Below are 12,859 nucleotides of genomic sequence, written 5' to 3' on the forward strand. Positions count from 1 at the left end.
GGAGGCTCTGTCATCTTCCAAATCTCAGTGCTGAAGCCAGTGGAGGACATGGCAGATGCTCAAGATTTATGAGAACTCTGTAATTTATTTCCAAAAGTAGGAAATAAATCTTGAGTCTTGGAATAAAATCGACTTACCTGCTGTTCTTGAAGGATTCATTTAACTCTCCAGAGATGATGGAGCTCTGCCATCCTGTGAGGAACTAAGAGTTCTCTATGAATTGAGGTGATCTTGATCTTTTCTGGTGGAAAGCAGAGTGTGAGAACAGGGGGAATTTGCATCAAATGGACCTACCCAAGGTTTGGAAACTTCTCTTGGGGCATTTACCACCTCTCTCTTGGACACCTCTTGCTCTTGAGTTGGTTTTCCTGGGGCTTAATCTGGTGGGGAGGGTCTCCTGCTGCTTGGCCCGTGGGAAAACTGCTCTGTGTGGAAATAGGAGCAGCCTGGAGTGTTCCTCAGGATGCCCCACGTGCTCATCTGTGCCGAGGGCTGGCAGGAATGGGTTTTGTTTCTGTTTTGGTGTTTTTTGAGGCAGAACTTTCGGTTTTCTTTAACAGTTTACTTTGTTCCTGTGCAGAGGATGGTTGGGGCTTGAATCTTGATGCATTTATTAGCGATAGAAGGAGTTGAAAACGTGAGAGGCACAGCTAATGGTGTGGTCTGTACTGTAGCAGGGCTGTTTCTAAGGCTGTGACTTTGCCAGAATAAAATCATCCCAACTCCAGAGAGCTCCAGAATTGTAGTGACTCTTGCAATGGTTGTATGCTAATCCTGTCAATTTTATTTAGAACTTAAAACCACTGAGCTATAACTGATGATTTCCAATAATAAAAGCTAAACTGGAGGATGGGGGGGATGGGCTTTTTCTTGTATCAGATTTCTGAGTACTTGTATCTTGCTTTTCCAAGTGAGGGAAATTCCTTAATCATTCAAGCTTCCTGAGCAGTGGGATGGCACCAAGGCAGAGACAGGAATAGGTGCTGGGGGCCACAGAATCACAGAACTGTTGAGGTTGGAAAAGACCTCCAAGATTGAGTCCAACCTCTGCCCTGTCCCCACATTGTCACCCAGCCCAGAGCACTGAGTGCTGCCTCCAGTCATTCCTTGGACACCTCCAGGAATGGGCACTCCAGCCCAATCCACTGCCTGTCAACGCTTTCCATGAAGAAATTCCTCCTGATGTCCAACAAAAGTCCTCTCAAAGTTCATGCTTCCTGTCATGTTGTGATATTTATTATCTAAACATCTGAAAGCATCTTTATTTGAGCTTGCTGTCTTAGTGAGAATTGCTTAACTAACCTAAAATTACTCAATGCCACCAAAATAACGGGATTGTTGCCGTTGGTTAATGGAGCTGAGCAAATGGTCCTTCACTTCCAAAGCTTTCACTTGCAGTGGACAAATCTTGTTGCTACTTGGCACCAAGGAGCAGTTTGAATTCCAGGATACTTTGCACTCTGCCTCCTGCTCCTGTTGGGTTTTGGGTGCAGCTGTGACCCCTAATGCCCATCTCCTGAGTGCAGGGCAGAGTGGGAGTTAAACTCTTTCCTTAAAATGTCCTTGCAGGCATCGGAAGAGGCCTCTCTGCGGGCTTTGGAGAGCCTGATGACCGAGTTCTTCCACAACTGCACCACAAACGAGCGCAAACGCGAGATAGGTGAGTTCTCGGTGCTTCTTTGGCTGCTCCCCTCGGTGTTCTGTGAATACCAGAGCTGTGTCTGATGCTGAACCCTCTCCTGCTTATCCAGGACTTAAAGGCAAGGTTTATCCAGCTTGGGTCTCAGAGGACCCGTGGCAGGTCCTGTGAATGATATATCAGTGACATTTTCCTCTACCTGCACGTTGTTGGATCCTGTGTCCTGGAAAACCACTGCACAGAGATGGAGCGTGGATTTCAGCACTGGGAATGCAAAGCAGAGGGCTGTCCCAGTTAATGGGAAGTGACAAGCAGGAATAAACAGCGAGGTTTCACTTTGGCTGGTGTTATTAAATATGTCCTGAAAGGCAGCAGAGATCCTGCAGGTGCTCTGGGTGTCAGTGGTTGGTGGCTGGAAAGAGACACGTTCCTTTTATTCTCAGGGATTTATTCTCTGGGAGATGTTCCCAGGGCTGGAGCCCCTCTGCTCTGGAGCCAGGCTGGGAGAGCTGGGGGGGTTCACCTGGAGAAGAGAAGGCTCCAGGGAGACCTGAGAGCCCCTGCCAGGGCCTGAAGGAGCTCCAGGAGAGCTGGAGAGGGACTGGGGACAAGGATGGAGGGACAGGACAGGGAGAATGGCTTCCCACTGCCAGAGGGCAGGGTTAGATGGGATATTGGGAAGGAATTGTTGGCTGTGAGGGTGGTCAGGCCCTGGCACAGGTTGCCCAGAGAAGCTGTGGCTGCCCCTGGATCCCTGGAAGTGTCCAAGGCCAGGTTGGAGTGGGCTTTTGGAGCATCCTGGGCTGGTGGAAGGTGTCCCTGCCCATGGCAGGGGTGGAACAAGGTGAGCTTTAAGTTCCTTCCAACCCAGGCCATTCTGGGATTGTTTTGTTTCTGCTGTCTTAGCTTCAGTGCCAAAAGTATGATCAGCATGAAATCCTTGTCCCAGAAATCCTTTAAAAAATAAACAAGGCTTTTGTTTTGTTGTGGTTTTTCCCTGTGGTGGAGATTTGCTGTGGAAAAGGTGTACCCCCCATTTTCCTGCTTAAATTGCAGGAAAGAAACAAATTGGTTAAGCTTTAAATTTGCTTAGCTTGTAAAACAGCCCTTGTGGCTTTTCTTTTAGGCACATTGTCACTGGCTGTGAGTGACCAAATCCTTACCTGAGTGTTCAGAGGTTCTTGAAACGCTGACCCACGACAAAGCTCTTGAAGCAATTGCATTTAGAGGAGGTGGTTTTAGCACACTGTGTATGACCTAACGTGTTCCTACTCTTTCACGGTGCCCTGAAATCACAAGTTTTGGCTTTTACAGATAAAATAATGCTCATAATACAATTTTTGTGTGATTTGTGTTAATATTAATATTCAACTCTTAGTCTGCTGTAGTAGTTATGTCAAAACTGCTTCTAAAATGACACATCTGTTTTGTTTTCATTAAAACCTCCTGTTAGATTGCTTTTAATACTTTAGAGTGTGATTTTATTATATTTTTTTCCTTCTTCCAGGTTGTTTGAACCATTCCCTGAACGTGGAGTCTCTTCCATGCTCAGTGTGTTACTGTGCTATCCCTGCACACTGTTAGGGATTTGTTTACAGCTTAGGAATTTTAATGTAATGTTTTACACTGAAGTAAAATTAAAACTAAAGTACATTTTAAAATTATATTTTGGTGGGTTTTTTTGCAGAGGAGCTTTTAAATAACTTTGCCCAGCAGATTGGGGCCTGGAGATTCTGCCTGTACTTCCTGTCCAGCACGAGGAATGACTATGTGATGATGTACAGTCTGACTGTGTTTGAGGTGAGATCTGAGCTCTTGCCTGCCCAGTGCATCTTCTGCCTGGTGCAGTTTTAGCTGGCAATCGATTTTTTTGGGGGGGGGAAATGTTTGTCTAGAATAGCAGCCCTGGTAAGTAGGGAGATAAAGGATGCTATTATTGCTCTCTGCTAGAGAGGTTGCTTAATGGCAGGCTAAGAGTAGGGGAAGATGAATCTTCGTACACAAATTGAAGGATTCATTTCCTGGCATCTCTGGGTACAAATTACCTCCAGTTTCAGAGGCTGCTTGAGTTTCTGCACGATGCTTTTAAGGGTGTTATTGTTTTTATACCCTTTTTATGATGAGAAATATGTGTGTGATTACCTGCCTCTAGCTCCTGCAGACTTTAATGCTGAGAGGGAAGAAAAAGTTGCTTTTATTTTTCTGACGTTTCACTGTTGTGGTTGATGGCCCTGAACTACATCCTGCAAACTTGTGCTGGTTGTAGAGGTGAGGTCTCTCTTAGGTGGCCACGTCCCACCCTTCACCTATTTATAAAAAGAACAAAATGAGGGTTAAAAGCCTCAATATTGATCTCTGTGTCTACTGGAAGAAACAAAAATATTCTGTGAAGAGCTCTGTTGTATCAGCTGATTTCTCAAGTGACTTTCCCTAAGGATATCCTGGGGTTTGGTCCATGTCACACCTCACCCTGCTCTGTTTGTGGCCTCTGTTGTGTTCCTGCTGGGTGGGCACTCTGAGCTGAGCTCCTGAATCAGCTCCTTATAGCCTTTGTGGTGAGCCACTTTTTTAGGTAAAACAAACAACTCTGCTCTTAAAGTTGTGTTGGCTTGACAAATGATCCGTGTTGTTGTTGACTTCTTCACTGAAATATTCACTTTATTTATTAGGGATTGCATAGAGAGGCTGGACTCGATCTGCAAAATCAATCTGATTTGCCTTCCCCTCAGAAAGGGGGGATGGAGACAAATAGCCTGGGAATTGTTCCCTGCTCTGGGATGGGTGTCCCACAGCAGCAGCCTGCAAAAATTAAACTGATTTTCATGAAGAGCAAAGCAAGTGTAGGGCTGGGAGTTGGACTCCAATGATCCCTCTGACCATCCTGTGTGGATGTCCCTTCAACTTCATAATTGAATTTTGTTTACTGAGTCTCTGCTTCCCTGGAAAGGGGAGAAGAAAGTGGTACTGAAAAAACTAATTGTACCCAGAATAAAGGAACCACTGTCCAGATATAGAGTGAGGGACAGAAATCCACAACCCAGCTGAGGGATTAGGATCTCTCCACGGAGGAGCTTGAATTTCCAAAGTTGAGCACTGTAGTGCTGCACGTTGAACTGGTCCTCAGAGGCATGGTCAGTCGTAGTCTGCAGCTTCATCCATCTCCAGCTGTCCAGGAGTGCTGAATCAGTCAAAGGGTGTGTGGAAACACAAGAATCATTCCCAAAACTTCCTGAGGATGCTGTTATTTTCTAGGCTGTTTAGGAAGTTAACAGTGGATCTGGAATAAAACTCCTCCTGGACCCCTTCCAGAGAAACCATTTTCACCCCCTCCCCTGCTTTTGGAAAAGAAAACATTTTCTCCAAAACATTTGTAGGTGGAGAAAGCTGCCATTGTCAGGTTGAAGGAGTAGGACAAAACACAGTGATCACTGAAAGATATTAAAGCTAAGGCAACATCCAGTTTTACTGGGGCTTCTGAAACTCTGCTGCTGGACTTGCAGCGAGGAACCCTCAATTGCTTGGGTCATTGTTGTTCTTAAGCAATCCTTTTGGACCTTCTCTAATAGAAAACCCTCAAACTAACTTCATTGAGGAGTTCATGTATAAATATCCCCGTGTTCCTCTCTGCTGTGAAGTGGTGCCTTTGTACAGAACGTCCCTACTGTGGATCTGCCTCAGTAAAAGCCTTCTCTGTAGGTTATTCCAAGAGGCTCAGCTCCTAATGCTCCAGAGCCCCTAAATGGGATCATAGCGTGGCAGGGGAGCAATCTGCAACTGTGCCTTCCTTTGGAACTTTTCTGGCTTTAAGTGGACTAAAAGCTTTTTGTTCAGGTGGTGCTCTGTCACTGCCAGGCAGTCACTTCAGTGACCTTCCAGCTCAGCTTCAGGAGACCCAGGTGGCATCAGAGTCATCTAAAACTGAACTTGCTTCGCTCTTTTTCTTTTCCTGCTTCATGTGAGGCTGTGCTTTCCCCTTTAAAGGGGAAAATCTAGATGTCCAGGCTTAAAAGGTGGTGGAAATAGTTATATGGCTATAAAACTAAGTTAGTTTTGCTTGACCAAAAACTAGTTAAATTGATGACATGCTAGTGCTCTGTCCCTGCAGGATGTTATTCAGCCTCAGGAGAAGAGGAGGCTCTGGGGAGACTTTAGAGCCCCTTCCAGGGCTTAAAGGGGCTCCAGGAGGGAAGGAATGTGAGGGTGGGGAGGCCCTGGCACAGGTTGCCCAGAGAAGCTGTGGCTACCACAGCCCTGCAAGTGTCCAAGGCCATGTAGGACAGGGCTTGGAGCAACCTGGGCTGGTGGAAGGTGTCCCTGCCCATGGCAGGGGGTGAAACAAGCTGAGCTTTAAGGTCCTTTCCCATCCAGACCACTCCTCGATTCTGCGTGTCCGTGTTCTCTCACTGTCTGAGCTCAGTGAAGCACGTCTAAGATGAGCTCATCTGAGAGGTCTGTTCTTTTCCAGAACCTGATCAATAAGATGTGGCTGGGGGTCCCATCTCAGGACAAGATGGAGATCCGCAGCTGCCTGCCCAAGCTCCTGCTGGCCCACCACAAAACCCTGCCTTACTTCATCCGCAACAAGCTCTGCAAAGTCATCGTGGACATCGGCCGCCAGGACTGGCCCATGTTCTACCACGACTTCTTCACCAACATCCTGCAGGTAAGAAGTCCCTCCACCAACCAAACCAACATCAGTTTGTTTCCTTGAGTGGTGGCTTCCCTTGAGGAAGATTAAATAACTGCATGAAAAAGCCAAATTGCTTTTTAAATTCCTTTTGCTTTTTAGTTTTGGGGTAACCTTTAAATTCCTACGGGTTACGTGTCTTTATACTTATGTGAGCGGAGTAAGTAGAAACTGCACTTTGAATTTCAAATATTATGGGCAAGTTCTTGAAAATACAGGAGTTGTGGGTTGTTCTTTAAAGAAGAAAGTCAGTGAAACTATGGCTGTGTCACTGGGTGATTTTCAAAGGTGAAGTTTCTCAACATGGCTCTTGGAGATTTCTCACCTAACAGTCAAAGATACCCTAAAATCTTTGGTACCTCATTTTGTGAAGTCACTAAGGGAATGTTGGTGAGGTGTTTAAGAAGGTTCTTGCAGGAAGATTCGAAGTATGAATCAGAGGATCCTGACTGAGACAGTGCCATTAATTGGAATTGTGGTTGTAATTCAGCACCTTCCCAGGGAATCCTGAGCCAGGTTAAGAGCTCACTGCTGCTGGAGCCTGACCAGGCTGGTGCAAACCTCTTTGGATTTGAGTATTTTGTCTCCAGGTTCCTTAAAGTTCTTCCTAATGAGCTTAAAAAGGCTGAGTGTAAACTGAAGTGCTGCATGTTGGTTTTTTTCTGCTGACATAATGACATGATTTGAATGCAGCAAAGCCCACAGTCAAGCCACGAGGCAGTGATTTAAATCCAGGTCCTTGAGTACCAGGAGTTTATTTGTTAAGGCAGATGGCTTCAGCATTAGTTGCAAAGTTAAAAAAAAATACTAACTTGTCTGCAGAACTTGTTACTAACTGGTGTAATCACTTCTCAGACCACTTCCTGTGGTGTAACATGCTGCAATTTTTGCCTGAATAGTCAATTTGACGCTAAATATTTCAGGATGACTGTCTGCACTTGCTGTCTTGGCTGTCATTTCACCTGGATCTGAACTGAATTGCTCCCTGAGTCCCACTGGCCTTAAGGGATTGCAGAGCTCACTTTGGGAATCTGTTTATCCCTAAGCCTCTCCTTGTGAACTCAGCTGTGGAGGGAGACGTTCCCATAAATTAATTTCTGTAGCAGACACATTCCAAAAATGCTCAGAGAAAGTGGAAGAAAAGCACTAATAGTGAATTCCAAGGCCTGAAAACAATGAAGAGGAGCACAGGAGCAGCATGACTTGCTTTTAGAATTGCAGATGAGTCCTGTTTCAAGACTTTTTTCTGAGATCATTTGAAGCAACTGTTTGATTATTTAGCATTAAATTGTATCTCAGTACTCTGAATAGTCTCTAAACCTTTTACTGAACCATTACAGGAGTGGAGAAGAAAAATAAATTGGACTATTCTGTTGTCATTATGGAAATCCAGTCATTCTACATAGAAAGTGCTACTTCCTTAGGGGTTTAAAATTTGTTTTAAACAGTGCCAGGACCTAGTATTGCTAAAACTTATGGGATTTGTCAGAAACTATTCAGAGAGATGATGTTCAGCCTCTTCACAGCTGCCCAACAAGTTGTGTGATTGATTTAGTTCTCTACCTGGCTGCTCCTGTGCCGTGGGCCTTCCTTGGCAAAAGCCAAGCTCAGGTACCTCTGGATGAAGAGCTTTTAGATGGGCTCTTTCCTGCCCAGGTATTTCACCAAACTGTGTCTCCTAAGCAGTGTTGGCTCAGCCTGGCTCTGCTTTGGTGGGTCAGGGAGGCTGGCACCAAAGTCAGCCTGTGTGACACAATTATGACTTCAAGGATTAGTTGCAGTAACTGTGATTGGCTTTGGAGTTTTGCCTCCCAGGGGGGAGTGGTGCATAAATCACTTTGGATGTTTGAGGTTAGCAGTGAAGAGCAGAGCTGTCCTTCAGCTGGAAATAAAACTTGGCCCCATTTGAATGAGTCTTTCATCAGTGGCTAACGAAGGCAAAAGTCATCCTTTTTCCCAGTCCAATTCCAGCATGTGGTGGAAGTTACTCTTTGTAGAGTAAATACAATTCCCAGTTTGAGGTGCAGTTCAGGTGTGAGGAGAGGTCGGATCCCCCTGCTGTGTTCTGGTGGCATCTGATCCTGGCTGCAGCTTTTGGGGTGCGTGGGGAGGGCTGGTATTTGTAGTGGGGAGCTGCTGGCTGATGGTGCAGGCTCCTGAGCTGCAGTGACAGCCCTGCTCTGTGGTGACACTGCTGGTGCTGAGGTGATTCTGAGAAGTGATGATGTCAGCAGAAGGAACAAACTGTTGCTGGTAAACACTCGGGGACACAGAATGTGTGCAATGGCATTGTGAAAGCTCTCTTGAAACCCCAAGGATTCCCATGGGGCTTGAACTGTTGCAACATCACAGATTGCTGCCTGGGGAAATGGAGTATTTGCAGTTCTCTCCCCTCAACGTGCAGCTCTGCAAACTGCAGGGGCCGATACTCCCCCGGCCTCGACGCGCGTGTAAACCGCGAGTGGAGCCGTCTGTCAGCGGGGTGTTGTCATCACGTGTTGTGCTCTGTGTCCCTCAGTTAATCCAGTCTCCTGTGACCACCCCCCTGGGGCTGATCATGCTGAAAACCACGTCGGAGGAGCTGGCCTGCCCGCGGGAGGATCTCAGCGTGGCGCGGAAGGAGGAGCTGCGCAAGCTGCTCCTGGACCAGGTGCAGACGGTGCTTGGGCTCCTCACAGGTACGAGTTCCTGCCCCAGCCTGGCCAGCCCAAAGGTGCTGCTGAGCTGGCACCCCTGGGGAGCTGTGGGAAGCAACATGTGGGCTCCTCCTGCAGTTTGGACACTCAGCTCTACCCTGAGGCACTTGGGGCAGTTTAACATGACACAGCTTGTGGAGCAGAGCAGGTCAGAGCTCCATATGTCCTGTCTGTGAAGAGGGATGGAGGTTGTCCTCTCTTAGTGAGCCCAGAGAAATTATTGAGTGTTTTTACACTTCTCACAGCACTAAAGGTGTGTTCCACTGAAGTTCTCTTGCCCTCTGTGCCGTGGTTGTTAGATCAGTTTTTATCAGTTTGTCTTTAGCAGCCTGTTCTGAAAAAAAAAAATCTCTCTTTGGCCAGGTATTTTGGAGAGCATCTGGGACAAGCACAGTGCCACTGCTGCCACTCCACCACCATCCCCGACTTCAGGAGAAAGTGGTAAGGAAAACTAAGCTCCAAGGTGGTATTTCCATGTACTTAAACCTGCAATATCACCCACAGATTCCTTCCTTTACTGTCTAATGCCTTGTGATAACCCTTTCCTAGAGCTTCTCATAGGCCACCAAATTCCTGATGGGAAAGAAAAAACCCCTTACCTGAAGAAGCAGTTTCCAGTGCAGGAGATGCCCCACTGCAGATGTCACCTCAGAGAACAGGGCACAGAGAGCTGCTCGTTGTCCTCAGAGGGCAGAAAGCTTTCTGAAATGCTCCAATAGCAGTGAGTTGGAATTGTGAAAGCATTAATGTTGGAAAAGCCCTCTCAGATCATCAAGTCCAGCCATTCCTGAGGACTGCCAAGGCCACCACTAGCACGTCCCCAAGTGCCACATCCACATGGCTTTTAAATCCCTCCAGGGATGGGGACATCACCACAGCCCTGGGCAAGCCTGTGCTTGACCACCTTTCAGAAAAGACATTTCCCAATACCCAATTTAAGCTTCCCCTGGCACAACCTGAGGCTGTTTCCTCTCATCCTGTCCCATTTTCCCTGGGAGCAGAGCCCGACCCCCACCTGGCTCCACCCTCCCATCAGGGAGTTGGAGAGAGCAAGTTATTGTGCAGGTTTGTTTTCTACCTATTCCTGTTAGACTTTTGTGTGGGTGTTTATCTGATCTAAACTCATTTACATATCTATTTTTTAGTTACATTCGAAGTGGAGAACATATGTTTGTGTCCTTATACTTGGCACACATTTCACTTGTGTGTGAGACCTTAAACAGTGAATTAGGAGTTGCAGATCACTCCCCTGTGGTCAGATTGCACCGGCCAGATTTAGACAGTTAAAGTTTTGGTTGGTATTCAAGCTTTCACATTGAAGTTTGAGCAAAATTTCAAGTGCTTCTTTCCTGTAGAAGAGCTTAAGTCACTTTTATGTTTATGTACAAAACATAAACTGTAATGGGAATAAATATTTCTCTGGTTTGGGAGGGGAGTGGATTTTGCTGTAGGTAGGAAGAGTTTGAACAAGAAATATTAACAGAAAAGATCAAAGCTTCTAGTATCACTTGGCAACAGTGAAAGTGGTGCTGGGAGAGGGCACAAGTGGAACAAAGTCTGGGCTGCTTGTCGTGGAAGCCTGTTTGGGATGTCCCTCAGTCCCCTGGGGCTTGTGCTGAGGCAGCTTTTATCCACCTGTGTGTTCACCTCGTGACTTGGGATCGTATTTCTCAAACTGAAACCGGGCTGCATTTCTGTCCTGGGCCTTTCCTTTCTCCCCTTTCAGGGAAAACAAACAAACTTTTTTACTCAGAGCGTTTTCAAGATAATTGCTCAGAATCAGGACCACACTGACAGTTCCTGTAGAGGTTCAGGTTTCATTTCATTGGGTCCTGCCTGTGCAGGCTTGTTCCTTTGAAACTTTCTGGTTTATTTTTCTGTGCTGTGTCCTAAGCACTCTCTCCATGCTAAAACTGTTGGTCCTTCAAGTTCTTAAAGTCATAGAATCATGGAATCATTAAAATTGGAAAAGACCCCTAAGATTGAGTGCAGTCTTTAACCCAGCGCTGCCAAGGCCACCACAGACCATGTCCTCAAGTGCCACATCCACTTGGCTTTTGAACACTTCCAGGGATGATGATTCCACTACTTCCAAAAGGAGCACTAAGTGCTTCCCTTGACCTCAGTCATCCACTTGCCCACTTTCTGTGTTCCCTGAAGGACTCCATTCTTGCATTAAAATACTCCCATTTACTGGTGATCTCGAACTTTTTCACTGCTGGGATGAGGCCACCACCCTTTTCTCTATCCATTCAGGTGAAATTAGAGGTGTTCCAAGAGGCAAAATAAGCTCCAGGGTCCCTACCAATGTTTAATATCTTCCATCAGAGCCCAAATCTCTTTAGGGTCTTGGAAAACCTTCCCTTGCTTTTTTTTTTTTGCACAGGGAAGCAGAGTGAAATGGTCCCTTGCAGGTGTTGCCCAGGTTTTAAATAGTGCTCGAAGACTCATTTCTCATATCACTTAAGCAAAGGAACTCTGATAATGTCCCACGCTGGAAAACATTTGAGCTATTGCATCAGTGTAGCATTTACTCAGCAATAATCTCAGCTTCCACATGTTGTCTTTGCATGATTTATAGCACATTTCGTGATGAATCCCTTCCTTAGGCATATTCACTGACGTGTGGCAAACAAATGAGTAACAGAAATGTTTGGTGCTGCAGAGCCAGGCCCTGAGAGTTTTCTCCTTGAGCCTGAATGCAGCTGATCCTCTAAATTTGTCGCCTGTTTGCAAAGACACTTAAAATCCCTTTAAACTCAGAGCTTCAGGAATTCAGCTGGGTGCAAAGATGGGAGTTACAAGGACCAAGTTTTTTTCTGGTGTTAGTGGATCAAAAGGTGAGAATCTTTAATTCTTATTGATTTATGTGGACTTTGCTTGACATTTTAAACAATCACAGAGTCCCAGACTGGTTTGGGTTGGAAGGGACCTTAAAGCTCATCTTGTTCCACCCCCTGCCATGGGCAGGGACACCTTCCACCATCCCAGGTTGCTCCAAGCCCTGTCCAACCTGGCCTTGGACACTTCCAGGGATGGGGCAGCCACAGCTTCTCTGGGCAACCTGTGCCAGGGCCTGATCACCCTCACAGGGGAGAATTCCTTCCCAATATCCCATCTATCCCATCCTTCTGGCAGTGGGAAGCCATTGCCCCTTGTCCTGTCCCTCCATCCCTTGTCCCCAGTCCCTCTCCAGCTCTCCTGGAGCCCCTTTAGGCCCTGGCAGGGGCTCTCAGGTCTCCCTGGAGCCTTCTCTTCTCCAGGTGAACCCCCCAGCTCTCCCAGCCTGGCTCCAGAGCAGAGGGGCTCCACCCTTGGAGCATCTCCATGGCCTCCTCTGGACTCTCTCCAGCAGCTCCACGACCTTGTGCTGTTGGTTCCCCATATCTGGAGCAGCTCTGCAGGAGGGTCTCACCTGAGGGGGCAGAGGGACAGAATCTCCCCCTCCCTGCTGCTCCTGCTGTGGGATCAGCCCAGGGCACACGGTTGGGGCATGTCCAGCCCCTCACCCACCAACACCCCCAGATCCTTCTCCCAGGGCTGCTCCCCATCGATTCTTCCCCCCCAGCCTGGATTTGTGCTTGGCATTGCCCTGGCCCAGGTGCAGCACCTGTGCTTGGCCTCGTTGGACTCCATGAGGTCTGTAAAAGCACGGTGTGAGCAGCTCCTGCCCTGCAGCATCTGCAGGGCTGTGAATGTCACCATGGGGCTGCTTCAGTGAAAAGATTAAAGTGCAGGGTTGTCTCGTTCAGCTGAAGCCATGTGATGCCTTCAGTTTCTGGAGAAGGAAGCAAAGGTAAGGTATGACAGGGAGTTATGAATTTATTGATGTACAAC

General features: G+C 47.0%; 1 protein-coding gene across 2 annotated transcripts in view; it reads left to right on the forward strand.

The window, feature by feature from the left end:
• Nucleotides 1–12,859, forward strand: part of XPO6 (exportin 6) — a 53,972-nt gene that overhangs the window by 13,195 nt on the left and 27,918 nt on the right. For both annotated transcript variants that reach the window (XM_050317631.1, XM_050317630.1), the window contains exons 2-6: nt 1,570–1,660; nt 3,327–3,439; nt 6,105–6,302; nt 8,845–9,004; nt 9,386–9,463. In XM_050317631.1, the coding sequence (XP_050173588.1) occupies nt 1,570–1,660; nt 3,327–3,439; nt 6,105–6,302; nt 8,845–9,004; nt 9,386–9,463 (640 nt within the window). The remainder of the gene's footprint in view (nt 1–1,569; nt 1,661–3,326; nt 3,440–6,104; nt 6,303–8,844; nt 9,005–9,385; nt 9,464–12,859) is intronic.

This window comes from Myiozetetes cayanensis, unplaced genomic scaffold (assembly GCF_022539395.1).
Source record: "Myiozetetes cayanensis isolate MyiCay16 unplaced genomic scaffold, myiCay2020 scf20-37, whole genome shotgun sequence".
NCBI classification, from domain to species: Eukaryota; Metazoa; Chordata; class Aves; order Passeriformes; family Tyrannidae; genus Myiozetetes; species Myiozetetes cayanensis.